We start from the raw sequence: 13,434 nt of genomic DNA, 5'->3' as shown, positions 1-13,434 counted from the left end.
CGGGAGGCTGAGACATGAGAATCACTTTGACCCAGGAGGCAGAGGTAACAGAGTTAAGATCATGCCACTGCACTGCACTCTAGCCTGGGCAACCGAATGAGACTCTGTCTCAAAAAAAAAAAAAAAAAAAAAAAGGAGTCTCTGGAGGCACCCAAAATCTCTACAATGGTTGGATATGGGAATGTAATCTATAAGCCATTTACAGTAAATCATCTTAATATAACATGATACAGCAATAAAATACACAGTGAAACCAAAGTTACTAGTAATATGGACACACATAAATATTTTAGACTCAAAATCAGAATGACACTACAATGACATTAGATGTCACAATACCAAGACGAACTAAGAGAACATTTTTTTTTTTTTTTGAGACAGTTGCCCAGGTTGGAGTGCAATGGTGCAGTCTTGGCTCACTGCAACCTCCGCTTCCCAGGTTCAAGCTATTCTGCTGCCTCAGCCTCCTGAGTAGCTGGGACTACAGGCACCTGCCACCATGCCCGATCAATTTTTGTATTTTAGTAGAGGTGGGGTTTCACTATGTTTGCCAGGCTGGACTTGAACTCCTGACCTCATGATCCGCTCGTCTTGGCCTCCCAAAGTGCTGGGATTACAGGCGTAAGCCACCATGCCCGGCATGAACGAAGTGTTTTACATAATGATTAAATATTTCAAAAGCCTCCAAAGCACTCAAGAGCCATATCTAATTCTATGCATTATACACAATACTTATTATATTCAATGATAAAATAATAAAAACATGTAAAATATTCAGTGAGTAAGGGCAATTACTAAAAAAATATGTGTAATAGCTCTGTTACCCAGGCTGGAGTGTAATGGTGCGATCTCGGCTCACTGCAACCTGTGCCACCAAGGGTTAAGCTATTCTCCCACCTCTGCCTTCTGAGTAGCTGGGACTACAGGTATGCACTACCACACCCAGCTAATTTTTTGTATTTTCAGTAGACACGGGGTTTCACCATGCTACCCAGACTGGTCTCAAACTCCACAGCTCAAACGATCTACCCGCCCTGGCCTCCCAAAATGCTGGGATTACAGGCCTGAGCCACTGCACCTGGCCAATACTTATTATATTTAATGACAAAATAATAAAAACACAAACAATATTCAGTATGTACAATTACTAAAAAATACAGAATGACAATACTCAATGGACATAACTTATATTAAAAGGAAAAAACTCTTCTGAAGCTTCATCTAAATATACGGGCATTGTTCTTTTCACTGAGAAGCATCCCAGTAAAACATACCTTATCTCCATCCATAAATCGCTGTTTTTCTGTGATGTTTAGTATTTCCACAGGCACATCAAGTTCAGATCTTGACTCGTAAGATATGCTTCCATCATCATTGCTGACAACCCGTCCCTTGCGGCCGGTCATCTGAGAAGCCAAACAATGTCATTACAATGAAGGTATCTGACTGCGGTGGATGGACTCAGTGCCTCTTTCCTTAAAGACACTTGGGAGATAAGAGCACAGGCTGTGCTGCACCAGGCACTGGAGGATACAGAACACTGTAACATAGTCCCTGGAAAAAGCTTGACACATGGCCACGATCACAAAAGGTGCGTGACAAGTGCAGTAACTAGGACCAGTGGCTTGGGACAGACACTCAGATACTGGAGGCAGCAGTTCATTGGGTGCAGGATGGCAACAAAAGTAGAACAATTCTATGATCTAAGAAATTCTATGATCTAATTCTATGATCTAAGAAATTTAGATTATGATCTAATTCTATGATCTAAGAAATTTAGATTATTATGTGATGATACTATAAATGCAACTCATTTTACAGGGGTTCAAATGGCAAAAATGTCACCAAGAGATACAGGCCTATTTACCTCAGCAACGTTCTCAGGGCCACCAAGTTCATCGATAAGTTCATCCAGGGTATTAGGGGGGAGGTCTTCAGCTAATTTTTCTAGCTTATCAAGCAGGTCTTTCTTCATCTGCTGAGCCCTTTCCACAGCATCCTGACTTGTTATAAGGCTATTGTTACTGTTGGTATTACTGTTAGCTAGGTAAAGAACATTTGTTAAAAGTTAGTACAAAGTTTAAATATTTTTATTTAAGAGTATTTCAAAAAGGAAGTTTCTATATGGATACCTGGTGTACTGTTAGGAGCAGGTGAGATAACTGGTGTAGATGAAAAACTAGGTCGTTTTGATCCAAGACCTGATGCTAATAAGGCACTTTGAATAGAATCTGGATCTATACTTTTCTTCTTTTTTTTCTCTTTGTTTTTCTTGTGGTCTTTTCTGATTAACCAGGGATCTGAGTATTAAGGAAAGATATATGTCAAATTACTTGTTAAAACAAGTACAGGATCTTCAAAGGAAACAGCCTTTGAAATTTTTTCTTTTTTGAGACAGACTTTCACTCTTGTTGCCCAGGCTGGAGTGCAATAGTGCAATCTCAGCTCACTGCAACCTCCACATCCCAGGTTCAAGTGATTCTTCTGCCTCAGCCTCCGAGTAGCTGGGATTACAGGCATGTGCCACCACACCCGGCTAATTTTGTATTTTTAGTAGAGACAGGGTTTCTCCACGTTGGTTAGGCTGGTCTTGAACTCCCAGCCTCAGGTGATCCGCCCACCTCAGCCTCCCAAATTGCTGGCATTACAGGCATGAGCCACCGCGCCTGGATGAAGTTTTTTATATTGTTAACTGATAATTGATCACCACCTACATTAGTCATCCATACACCACAGGGTACAAATCCATGTTTTCAAGTTAAAAATAACTGCACAAAATTGAGGTTATCTTCTCACATATATGAGGCTGAAACCTCCAGAAGGTAGATAAGCCTGGAGCTCTCCACCAAGCAAAGATTAGAATCTGTGTAATCATTTGTACTGTATAGAAGAAAAGGTTTCGCCGGGCGCAGTGGCTCAAGCCTGTAATCCCAGCACTTTGGGAGGCTGAGACAGGCAGATCACAAGGTCAGGAGATCGAGACCATCCTGGCTAATACGGTGAAACCCCGTCTCTACTAAAAAATACAAAAAACTAGCCGGGCGAGGTGGCGGGCGCCTGTAGTCCCAGCTACTTGGGAGGCTGAGGCAGGAGAATGGCGTAAACCCAGGGGGCGGAGCTTGCAGTGAGGTGAGATCGGCCACTGCACTCCAGCCTGGGCGACAGAGCAAGACTCTGTCTCAAAAAAAAAAAAAAAAAAAAAAAGAAGAAGAAGAAAAGGTTTCATATCCCATTTTCAAATACACTGAAATATTAATTATGCCTTTGTGCATATTTAATATACTGAACTTACCATTTTCATCATCCTCACTAGACTCATCTCTAAATGGGTTGAAATCGTCATCATCTCCAGAACTCATGTTTTTAGAGCTCTCATAGTCACTTTCTTCATTATCAGAGGCATCAGATTCACTTCCACTGTCATCAGAACTGCTACCAGTAAGGCCACCTACTTTTCGTGCTTTTTTGGCTTCTCGAGTTATTTCTTCACCTACCCCCAGCCACAAACAAGAGGGTCAGCCCAAATTCAATGTTTCTTAAGATCCAGTACATCATATTTAGTTCATGAATTAATTCAAATGAAAAGTGCAGAGGAAAAGTATTTATGTAAGTCAAAGAACAAACAGAATTCACAAGCCAGTGCTAACCTTTTGGACTCCCATAAAAAATAAGGTTATAAACATTTATTCTGAAGAAGAGACTGGATACAGAAGTACTAAGTCAAGACCGCCTTCAAGATGTACCACTTTCAAAACAAATTCAGGACAACAGAGTAAAAGCAGAAACTCTGGCACAGTCACAATTTGTGTATCGGATTTGAGAAGAGACCTAATAATTATAGGTTTACAGGCACAGAATACTTAGAAAATCAACAGAAAATCAATTTATAAAACCTTTTTATTTTTGGAGATAGGGCCTCACTCTGTTGCCCAGCCTGGAGTGCAGTGCCATAATCATAGCTCACTGCAGCCTCAACTTCCCTGGCTCATGTGATCCTCCCACCTCAGCCCCTCAAATACCTGGGACTACAGGCACATGCCACCATGACCAGATATTTTTTTTTCCCAGTGTCTCACTCTGTCTCCCAGGCTAAAGTGTAGTGGCATAATCTTGGCTCACTGCAGCCTCCGGCCCCCGAATTCAAGTGATTCTAATACCTCAGCCTCCCGTGTAGCTGGGATTATGAAGTGCCCTGCCACCAGGCCCGGCTAAGTTTTGTATCTTAAGTAGAGATGGGGTTTCGCCATATTGGCCAGGCTGGTCTTGAACTCCTGACCTCAGGTGATCCACCTGCCTCAGCCTCCCAAAGAGCTGGAATTACAGGCGTGAGCCACCGTGCCCAGCAAAAAGTCAACTTCTAAAACCCAAACAAGGCTAGGTGGGATGGCTCACACCTGTAATCCCAGCACTTTGGGAGGCCTAGGTGGGCGCACTGCTTAAGCTCAGGAGTTCAAGACCAGCCTGGCTAACATGGCTAAACCCCGTCTCTACTAAAAATACAAAAATTAGCAGGGCACGGTGGTGCAGCCCTGTAATCCCAGCTCCTTGAACCCAGGAGGCAAGAGTTGCAGTGAGCCAAGATGGTGCCACTATACTCCAGCTCAGGTGACAGGGACCCTGTCACCAAAAAAAAAAAAAAAAAAAAAAAAAAGGCTCTTTTAAAGAAGACTACTGAAACACCCAGCTCTCTCTCTCTATATATATATATACATATATATTTTTTGAGACAGAGTCTGGCTCTGTCGCCCAGGCTGGAGTGCAGTGGCCAGATCTCAGCTCACTGCAAGCTCCGCCTCCCGGGTTTACGCCATTCTCCTGCCTCAGTCTCCCAAGTAGCTGGGATTACAGGCGCCCGCCACCTCACCCGGCTAGTTTTTTGTATTTTTTAGTAGAGACGGGGTTTCACCGTATTAGCCAGGATGGTCTCGATCTCCTGACCTCGTGATCCGCCCGTCTCGGCCTCCCAAAGTGCTGGGATTACAGGCTTGAGCCACCGTGCCCGGCCTCCAGCTCTCTATATATTAAAAAACAGGTTTCACAATATACAAAGACACAGGTTTTAGTTCCCATGCATCATTAACTATCTCTGTGAACCTAGGAAAACTCTTTAACCTTTAAATCTTTCTGTGCTTTAGTGACCTCTATCTATAAAACTGGAAAAATAAGATCTAATTTCATATGGACCTCTGCCAGGTTATATGGTGGAATGTATATAGCCAAGTGCTTAACACACTGCCAACCACCAGTGAATTGCTCAATTCCTAATTTAAAATGGGGATAACTTGTGCATTCAAAATTGTACAAGTGACAGTGAAAATTTGGAATCATTTGTGAATTCATGGAAGGCAGTTCATTCCCAAAATATAGCCACTTTAAAATACTTATGTTTGTGGTATTTTTGACATCAACTATTCTTTTTTTTTTTTTTTGAGATGGAGTCTTGCTCTGTCATCCAGGCTGGAGTGCAGTGGCGCAATCTCGGTTCACTGCAAACTCTACCTCCCGGGTTCACGCCATTCTCCTGCCTCAGCCTCTCGAGTAGCTGGGACTACAGGCGCCCACCATGATGCCCGGCTATTTTTTTGTATTTTTAGTAGAGACAAGGTTTCACCGTGTTAGCCAGGATGGTCTCAATCTCCTGACCTTGTGTCTCCTGACCTTGTGATCTGCCCGCCTCAGCCTCCCAAAGTGCTGGGATTACAGGCGTGAGCCACCGCGCCCGGCCTATTTTTCCTTTTTTAAAGTACTCACCTTTCCGCTTCTTTATTTTATTTTCTTTACAAGGACTATCTCTTGGTGAACTGTTGTTACTTGGAGCTGTCAAATCGATTCCTAGCAAACTATAAAGTTTTTTCCTGTCTGGAGCAGGAAAATGTTTTTCAATGAGTGACTGCAACACACCTCTGTAGGAGAGAAACAGTGACAATTACCGCTTCAGTTGACAAAGTAATTACATGTAAAGTCTTATTAAATATATTGAAATATACGTTGCTCAGTTTTACAAAATACTGATAAACAAGCTAAATAAATTTTAATTTTCTAGCCCAAGGCTGTCCAACTAAATAGTAAGAATGCAAGCCAAACCACATACACAATTATTACGTTTTCTGATCGCTTACATTAAAAAAGTAAAAATAAATAAATAAAACCGGTGGAACTAACTTTAATAATACATGTTATTTAACTCAATGTACCATGTCAACACATATATTTTACATTATTTTTTTCTTAAGGAGTCTTTGAAACCTGGCTCAGTACATACATATAAAAACATCTCAATATGGACCGGTCATTTTCAACTGCTCAATAGCCACATGTGATGAGAGGCTGCCATTCTGGACACGATAGTTCTAGGTAATCATGTACAGAAAAATATAGATTAGCAGGCATGTGTCTTGCTTTTTTTTTTTTTTTTTTGAGACAGAGTCTTTGTCACCCCCCGGCTGGAGTGCAATGGTCCAATCTCGGCTCACTGCAACCTCTACCTCCTGGGTTCAAGCAGTTCTCCTGCCTCAGCCTCTCAGGTGCCCGCCACCATGCCTGGCTAATTTCTGTATTTTTAGTAGGATGGGGTTTCACCATGTTGGCCAAGCTGGTCTCAAACTCCTGACGTCTGGTGATCCGCCCGACTCAGCCTCCCAAAGTACTTGGATTACAGGGATAAGCCCCATGTATTGCTTTTAAAAGGAGCATTTGAATGCATCCCGAGGCACAAAATAGTAGAGCAGGAAGTTTATTTTGCTCAATTTACTACCAGAGTTTGAATCTGGAGGTTAGGCAAACTAAAAACAAGGCCTAAAACATTTTAAAATCTATTTCTGAAGATCTCATGCTTATTTTCAACTTTATAGTAGACTTTCATTTTTTTTTTTTGAGACAGGGTCTCACTCTGCTGCCCAGAGTGCAGTGGAGTGGTGCTCACTGCAACCTCCACCTCCCGGGTTGGGTTCAAGGGATTCTCCTGTCTCAGCCTCCCAGGTAGGTGGGACTACAAGGCGTGTACCACCACGCCCAGCTAATTTTTGTATTTTTACTAGAGATGGGGTTTCACCATTTTGGCCAGGCTGGTCTTCAACTACCGACCTTAAATGATGTGCCCACCTCGGCCTCTTAAAGTGCTGAGCTTACAGGTGTGAGGCACCACGCTCAGTCAACTTATAAAGTAGACTTCGTTACATCAGGACAAACTATAGTTACTGTTCCTGTAGATAATGGTATTTCAAATACAGAACACTAAAACTAAAACTAAACCAAGCTGTCACAGATTTCCAAGATGTACAAGACAAACAAAACCAAGCCCTTCTGTTAGTTCACATACTCTTATGTAATATTGGCAAAACGCTTAACATTTTAGGATTATAAGATTTCTGGTATTCCTTTTCAACAGATACACCATCACAGAAAAGTAGAAAACTCAAATCAAGAAAACTTAAAGATGATGCAGGTGAATCAAAAGTTTTGTCTCCAGGCAACGCCCACCATTGGAACTAATCTAAGTAAGAACTCAAAAAGAAAAACAAAAACATTACTTGGCAGTTGAAACAAAATCATTCAATTCTCCCCCGCCCTCTTCCAAAGCTTCTAATGTTCTAGCTTCTCCTGTAGACTGCAGACCAATTACAACACACTGGAGAAAAAAGAAAACATGTTAATTACAAATAATGTTTGTGGTTACTTACCAAGACATATTTTAAATATTTAGCTAAACAAAGATTTCAAACAAGAATGTCCCCATTATTATAAAACACACATTTGTTTTACTTATTTCTTCTATATATTTGAGACAGGTTATGTGTCAAAAATTTAGGCAGGAGACAGGATTACAGACAGTAGTAAGCATGAGTGAAGCACCTGCCCTTGTAGAGTTTTTAGTATCTTATCCTTTAAGTAGATAAACATTCACCAAAAAGAAAAAACCTTAATGCAATACACATCCATATGCTACCAGTGCTACCAGCTATGGATGACCAATTATAGTGATGTTTACTTTGTTACACTTTTCTGAACTCTCTAAATTCTCTAAGCAGGCATTGCTTTTATAATTTTAGGAAATGTGTTTTTTAAAAGTTCTACTATCCTTTAGGAAAACCCGATTTTACAAGCAGAAAACCTCAGCACCCACAAAGACTAAACAACATAACCCAAAAACAATAAATCTCTTAATGTGTTCTTCTACTTACTTTTCCATTCTTGATTTCCTCTCGAGCTAGTTGTACAACCCTTTTAACTTTGGATGCTATGCATAAGTATTTGAAGAACCTCTGGTGAGCAGACCAGAACTGACCCCACATGGACTTCTTCATTCGTTGCTCGGCATCAATCAGATCTGCAGCTTGCTGAAACCGCTCTCTGGCGATGACCCACTGAAGATACACAATCAACATTTTAGACACTTCATCTTTGAATCTAGTTATTTAAAAATACCAATTAAATCAAAATAATGTTAAGTGCAAGACCATTTAATATTAATTTAATAAATCATCTTTAGTAACTTGGGAATCTGTTTCTCAGGATACTCACACAGTTGTCTCAAGTTTCTTATTACCTAATGCAGTTATTTTACAAAATAATGTGATTTTAAGAACTATGCAACTGAAATAAATGGCTCTAACTTATGAATTACCTTAGCAAAATGAAAACATGGAAAATCTGAAATATAAGAACATTGGTTAGGCCAGGCGCAGTGGCTGAGGCCTGTAATCCCAGCACTTTGGAAGGCTGAGGCAGGTGAATCGCTTGAGCCCAGATCAGGCTGAGCAACACTGTAAAACCTCACCTCTGCCAAAAAATACAAAAATTAGCCAGGCACGGTGGCATGTGCCTGCAGTCCCTGTTACTCAGGAGGCAGAGTTGGGAGGACTCCTTGAACCTGATTGGTAGAGGTTGCAGTAAGCCAAGATCACACCACTGTACTCCAGTCTGGGCGACAGAGTAAGACCCTGCCTCAAAAAACAAAAACAAAAACAAAAAAACCACATTGGTTAAACAGCCTATCATCTGGTAACTCATCTGGTTTTTTTGTTTTGTTTTGTTTTCGTTTTTGTTTTGCGATGGAGTCTCCCTCTGTTACCCAAGCTGGAGTGCAGTGGCACAATCTTGGTTCACTGCAACCTCCACCTCCTGGGTTCAAGCAATTCTCCTGCCTCAGCCTCCCCAAGTAGTTGGCACTACAGGCGCATGCCACCATGCCTGGTTAATTTTTTTTCGTACTTTTAGTAGAGATGAGGTTTCAACATGTAGGCCAGGCTGGTCTTGAACTCTTGACCTCAGGTGATCCGCTCGCCTCAGCCTCCCAAGTGCTGGCATTAGGCATGAGCCACCGCGCCTGGCTTCATCTGCTGTTTTATAGCAGAAATACATTCCCACGGGCAGGAGGCATTACAATCACCAAAACTAACAGAAACATTATCAGATACATTAAATAAACACTAGGAAAGAAGAAAAATTCCTCACCAGCTTGACGGCTTTGTTATACATTTTAACATAGCTCTGAGAAAGAAGAACTTCCTCAATTTTGAAGGTCACTCCAGTAAAGCTCAGCTGTCGAGCAATGTACATTCCTCTAAGCTTCATATCCATAGCAACTATTTCCATGGCACCAACTCCTCTGAATAAAATTAAAACATACAGTAACTACCAATAAAGTAGAATTTTAACATACAGAGAACGGGCTTTAGGAATAACACATTTCTTAAGACTGCTAGTGAAAACAGTATATACTGTAAACTGCATTACCTCCGTTCTACTGCTTGAATAAAATCACTGAATTCTCTAAATGGAGTACCCTCACCCCATATGCCAAGACGGTTCATATAGGCCATGTTGCGTGGTTCAGAAGCACCTGAAAATCCCACAAATGAAATATATTATAGTTGAAAAAATAACCTACAATATATATATTTAAATAAATAACTACTCACCAGTTGCACTAGCATAAACAACTCTGGCTTTTGGCAATTTGTTCTGAAGCTCTAAAACTGCTAAGCCTGTCTTGGTTGGCTTTGAAGAACCAACAGGACATAAGTTTTTGGCTTTATGACACTCATCAAACACTATCTAAATGGAATGAATTAAGGAATGTACGACAACAATATTAAGTATCTCCAGTCTTTCAAGAAGAGTTAACTTTTATTTCCCTGGTGTCTTCTGATTGTCTACTTCATGACTACAAATACAAAGGAAGTCCTATGGGCCTTTTCCCAGTTACATCCTCCTCCCTCTCTAGCCTCAAAGACATTCACTGAATTTGGAATTTATCTAAACCAGCAATTTGCTCCTAAATTAAAACAGAGAAAAGAACCCACTGCAGCAAGAAGTTGTTATTTGGTAACTTGTATCAGCAGAAGCATGACTGGTAACCAACTTAATCAGCATTTCAAAAAGTGACGTTCCTCATGCAGGACAGTTAAAAGACATACTATGAAAAAGTTTGGGACCACTAAGTTCTAACAGTTTTCTTTCTCTTAATCTTCTCAGGTATTCTGCTATGTAAATATGCAATGTTAATCCTCAAAAGGGGAATACAGTATTCAGTATTCCTCACATCTATTAACATTTTTCTAAACCAGGAGGTTAGTTTCCTATCTGACAGGTAAAAAACCGAATCAACTTTCCAATCCCTTTGGACTCTAGGTAATCATTAAAGTTTACACTCCAGCAGTTCGTTTAATCTCAAGATTCCTGTTTCCCAAAAGTCTACCCTTTTACAATGTTGTTATCATTTAAAAATAGAAAAATATTTGCCATAAAGGATACCACTCCATCGAAGTCATCACCACACCAGTGCAGAAGTTGTTTTAACCTAGTTTTGTACTTGCCGCCAGACTGGCTTTCACCAATAAGTGAAGAGTAAGTAGCAAAAATAACACCCTTTTTCACACTCCCATTATGTTTGGAAGAAATTTTTCCATATTTAAACTAAAAAAGAAAACAAAAGAAAAGAATTTAGTTAATTAGCCTACCTTTCTCTCTGAAACATTTATCCCAACTAAACATTCACAAGGAGGAACTCTTGTTAGGCACATGACAGGCTTCAGAAAACAAAAGTACAAGGAGACACAAATTTCTTTGTATAGATGTACATAACACAAACACACAACTTTATAGAACAAAAATCCAGTTTTTGGTAGAGCACAGTGGCTCACGCCTGTAATCCCAACACTTTGGGAGGTCAAGGTGGGTGGATCGCTTGAGCTCAGGAGTTCAAGACCAGCCTGGCGAATATAGTGAAACCCCATCTCTGCAAAAAATACAAAAATTAGCCAGGCATCATGGAGCATGTCTGTAGTCCCAGCTACACCAGAGGCTGAGGTGGGAGAATTGCTTGAGCCTGGGAGACAGAGGTTGCAGTGAGCGGAGATTGCGCCACTGCACTTCAGTCTGGAAGACAGAGCTGAGATCTTAAAAAAAAAAAAAAAAAAAAAAAAAAATCCAGTTTTCAGTCTTAAAAACTTTATTACCATGAAAAAACATTAAAAACCAAACTCCCCTATAAGAAAAAAAAGTCACAACTTACATTTATTGTGCACTTACTATATGCAAAACACCGTGATTAATTTCTGATACATAAGAATTATGAGTAGTTGTTAATGCGCCCTTCTAATACTACTCTGAAATAAAAAAAAAAAATTCTAGATGCCAGTTACATCCTTTTAGTTCTGAACTATACACAGTCATTCATGACACAGTATTTCACAGCCACAAATCCACCCAGTAAAACCCACCCTAACAAACCACTGTTTAGGGCAACACTAAATTGAACTTAGGACTCACATGGCAAGTAGAGGTGCAGTTACTTACTTTCAAAGGGCTACTAGGGAGGCCCTTCCAGGAACCCTATCAGTCTATTTTAACCTTATAACACCAACAACTGGTGTATGCAGAGTAAGTCAGTAAAGATTTGCTAACTGAACCTCAACATTCTAAAACACACTGGTACACGTTGTCTTTCACCTTACAGAACTGTTTTCACATAAGCAGAGGTATGGGTAACTCAAGTCCATTAGCTGTAAAAATACTGCAACTGGTCTGCCCAAGCCATAACTATCGACATCACGTGGGATTTGATGACCTATAGTGCAAGGTATCCCAACTGTCTACACTGCAGCCTTATAACATATAAACTATAAAAGACAGAAACAAGTAACACTGAAAATTGAGAGAATCGACTGGTGTGCACTGTACACTTAGAGCACATCTCAATTCGGACTGGTCATTTACATTGCTCAATAGCCACATGTGATGAGTGGCTACTGCGTCAGCGTTTAGCACACAGGAATCCACAAACCAACAATAGTGGCTAGCACTCACTATGCTTTTTGTGGAGTAACATCAAAGTTTTCAAAAAAGTTTCCCCTTATATAGATAGCTATTATTCTTATCTCACAGACGAGTCAATATTTATTGAATGACCAACTGAATAAAAAGATTTCATACCTTATTTAATGAATGAACCAAAATGTTTTTTGCTCCAATATCCCTTAAATCTCTTTCAGCATCATACTTTAAGTCATTTGAAACACTAAACCTGCCAAAATATTAAAAAGCACAAATTAAATACAAATTATATTATTCTGGAATTCAGGAATTTTTTTTTTTTTTTTTTTGAGATGGAGTCTCACTCTGTCGCCCAGGCTGGAGTGCAGTGGCACGATCTCAGCTCACTGCAAGCTCTGCCTCCTGGGTTTACGCCATTCTCCTGCCTCAGCCTTCGGAGTAGCTGGGACTACAGGCGCCCGCCACCACGCCCGGCTAGTTTTTGTATTTTTTAGTAGAGACGGGATTTCACTGTGTTAGCCAGGACGGTCTCGATCTCCTGACCTCATGATCCGCCCATCTCGGCCTCCCAAAGTGCTGGGACTACAGGCTTGAGCCACCGCGCCTGGCCGGAATTCAGGAATTAATAAAGCCAGGTCGTGACACTTCAAAAAAAAAAAAGAAAAATACACTTATTGAAACCAATCCCACTGAGTGCAGTGGCTCACAACCGTAATCCCAGCACTTTGGGAGCCTGAGGCAGGAGGACTGCTTGAGCCCAGGAGTTCAAGGCCAGCCTAGGCAACACAACAAGAACCCGTATCTACAAAAAATTAGCCAAGCATGGTAGTAGCGTACGCCTGTAGTCCCAGCTACTCAGGAGACTGAGGCAGGAGAATTGCTTGAGCCCCAGAGGTGAGGCTGCAGTGAGCCAGGAATGTGCCACAGCACTCCAGCCTGGGTGACAAAGACTCTGTCTTGAGGGGAAGGGGGATCCCATCCCCACATGCTAAAGTAATTATTCACTAACAAAAGCTTCCACAGCCAGTTTTTTTTTTTTTTTTTTTCTTTGAGATGGTGTCTCACTCTGTCACCCAGGCTGGAGTGCAGTGGGGCAATCTCGGCTCACTGCAAACTCTGCCTCCCGGATTCACACCATTCTCCTGCCTCAGCCTCCTG

At 41.0% G+C, this 13,434-nt stretch overlaps 1 protein-coding gene across 6 annotated transcripts in view; it reads right to left on the bottom strand.

Moving 5' to 3' along the window:
- SBNO1 (strawberry notch homolog 1) overlaps positions 1-13,434 on the bottom strand; it is an 83,039-nt gene that overhangs the window by 31,739 nt on the left and 37,866 nt on the right. For all 6 annotated transcript variants that reach the window (XM_010368385.2, XM_030938964.1, XM_010368386.2 and 3 more), the window contains 12 exons: positions 12,436-12,526; positions 10,756-10,917; positions 9,921-10,056; positions 9,736-9,841; positions 9,454-9,607; positions 8,181-8,363; positions 7,530-7,627; positions 5,752-5,903; positions 3,293-3,490; positions 2,133-2,300; positions 1,868-2,043; positions 1,275-1,406 (listed from right to left, as the gene is read on the bottom strand). In XM_010368385.2, the coding sequence (XP_010366687.1) occupies positions 1,275-1,406; positions 1,868-2,043; positions 2,133-2,300; positions 3,293-3,490; positions 5,752-5,903; positions 7,530-7,627; positions 8,181-8,363; positions 9,454-9,607; positions 9,736-9,841; positions 9,921-10,056; positions 10,756-10,917; positions 12,436-12,526 (1,756 nt within the window). The remainder of the gene's footprint in view (positions 1-1,274; positions 1,407-1,867; positions 2,044-2,132; positions 2,301-3,292; positions 3,491-5,751; positions 5,904-7,529; positions 7,628-8,180; positions 8,364-9,453; positions 9,608-9,735; positions 9,842-9,920; positions 10,057-10,755; positions 10,918-12,435; positions 12,527-13,434) is intronic.

The sequence above is a fragment of the Rhinopithecus roxellana genome, chromosome 10 (assembly GCF_007565055.1).
Source record: "Rhinopithecus roxellana isolate Shanxi Qingling chromosome 10, ASM756505v1, whole genome shotgun sequence".
NCBI classification, from domain to species: Eukaryota; Metazoa; Chordata; class Mammalia; order Primates; family Cercopithecidae; genus Rhinopithecus; species Rhinopithecus roxellana.
The sequence above is the reverse complement of the archived record's forward strand: the minus strand, read 5'-3'. Positions and strand labels throughout refer to the sequence as shown.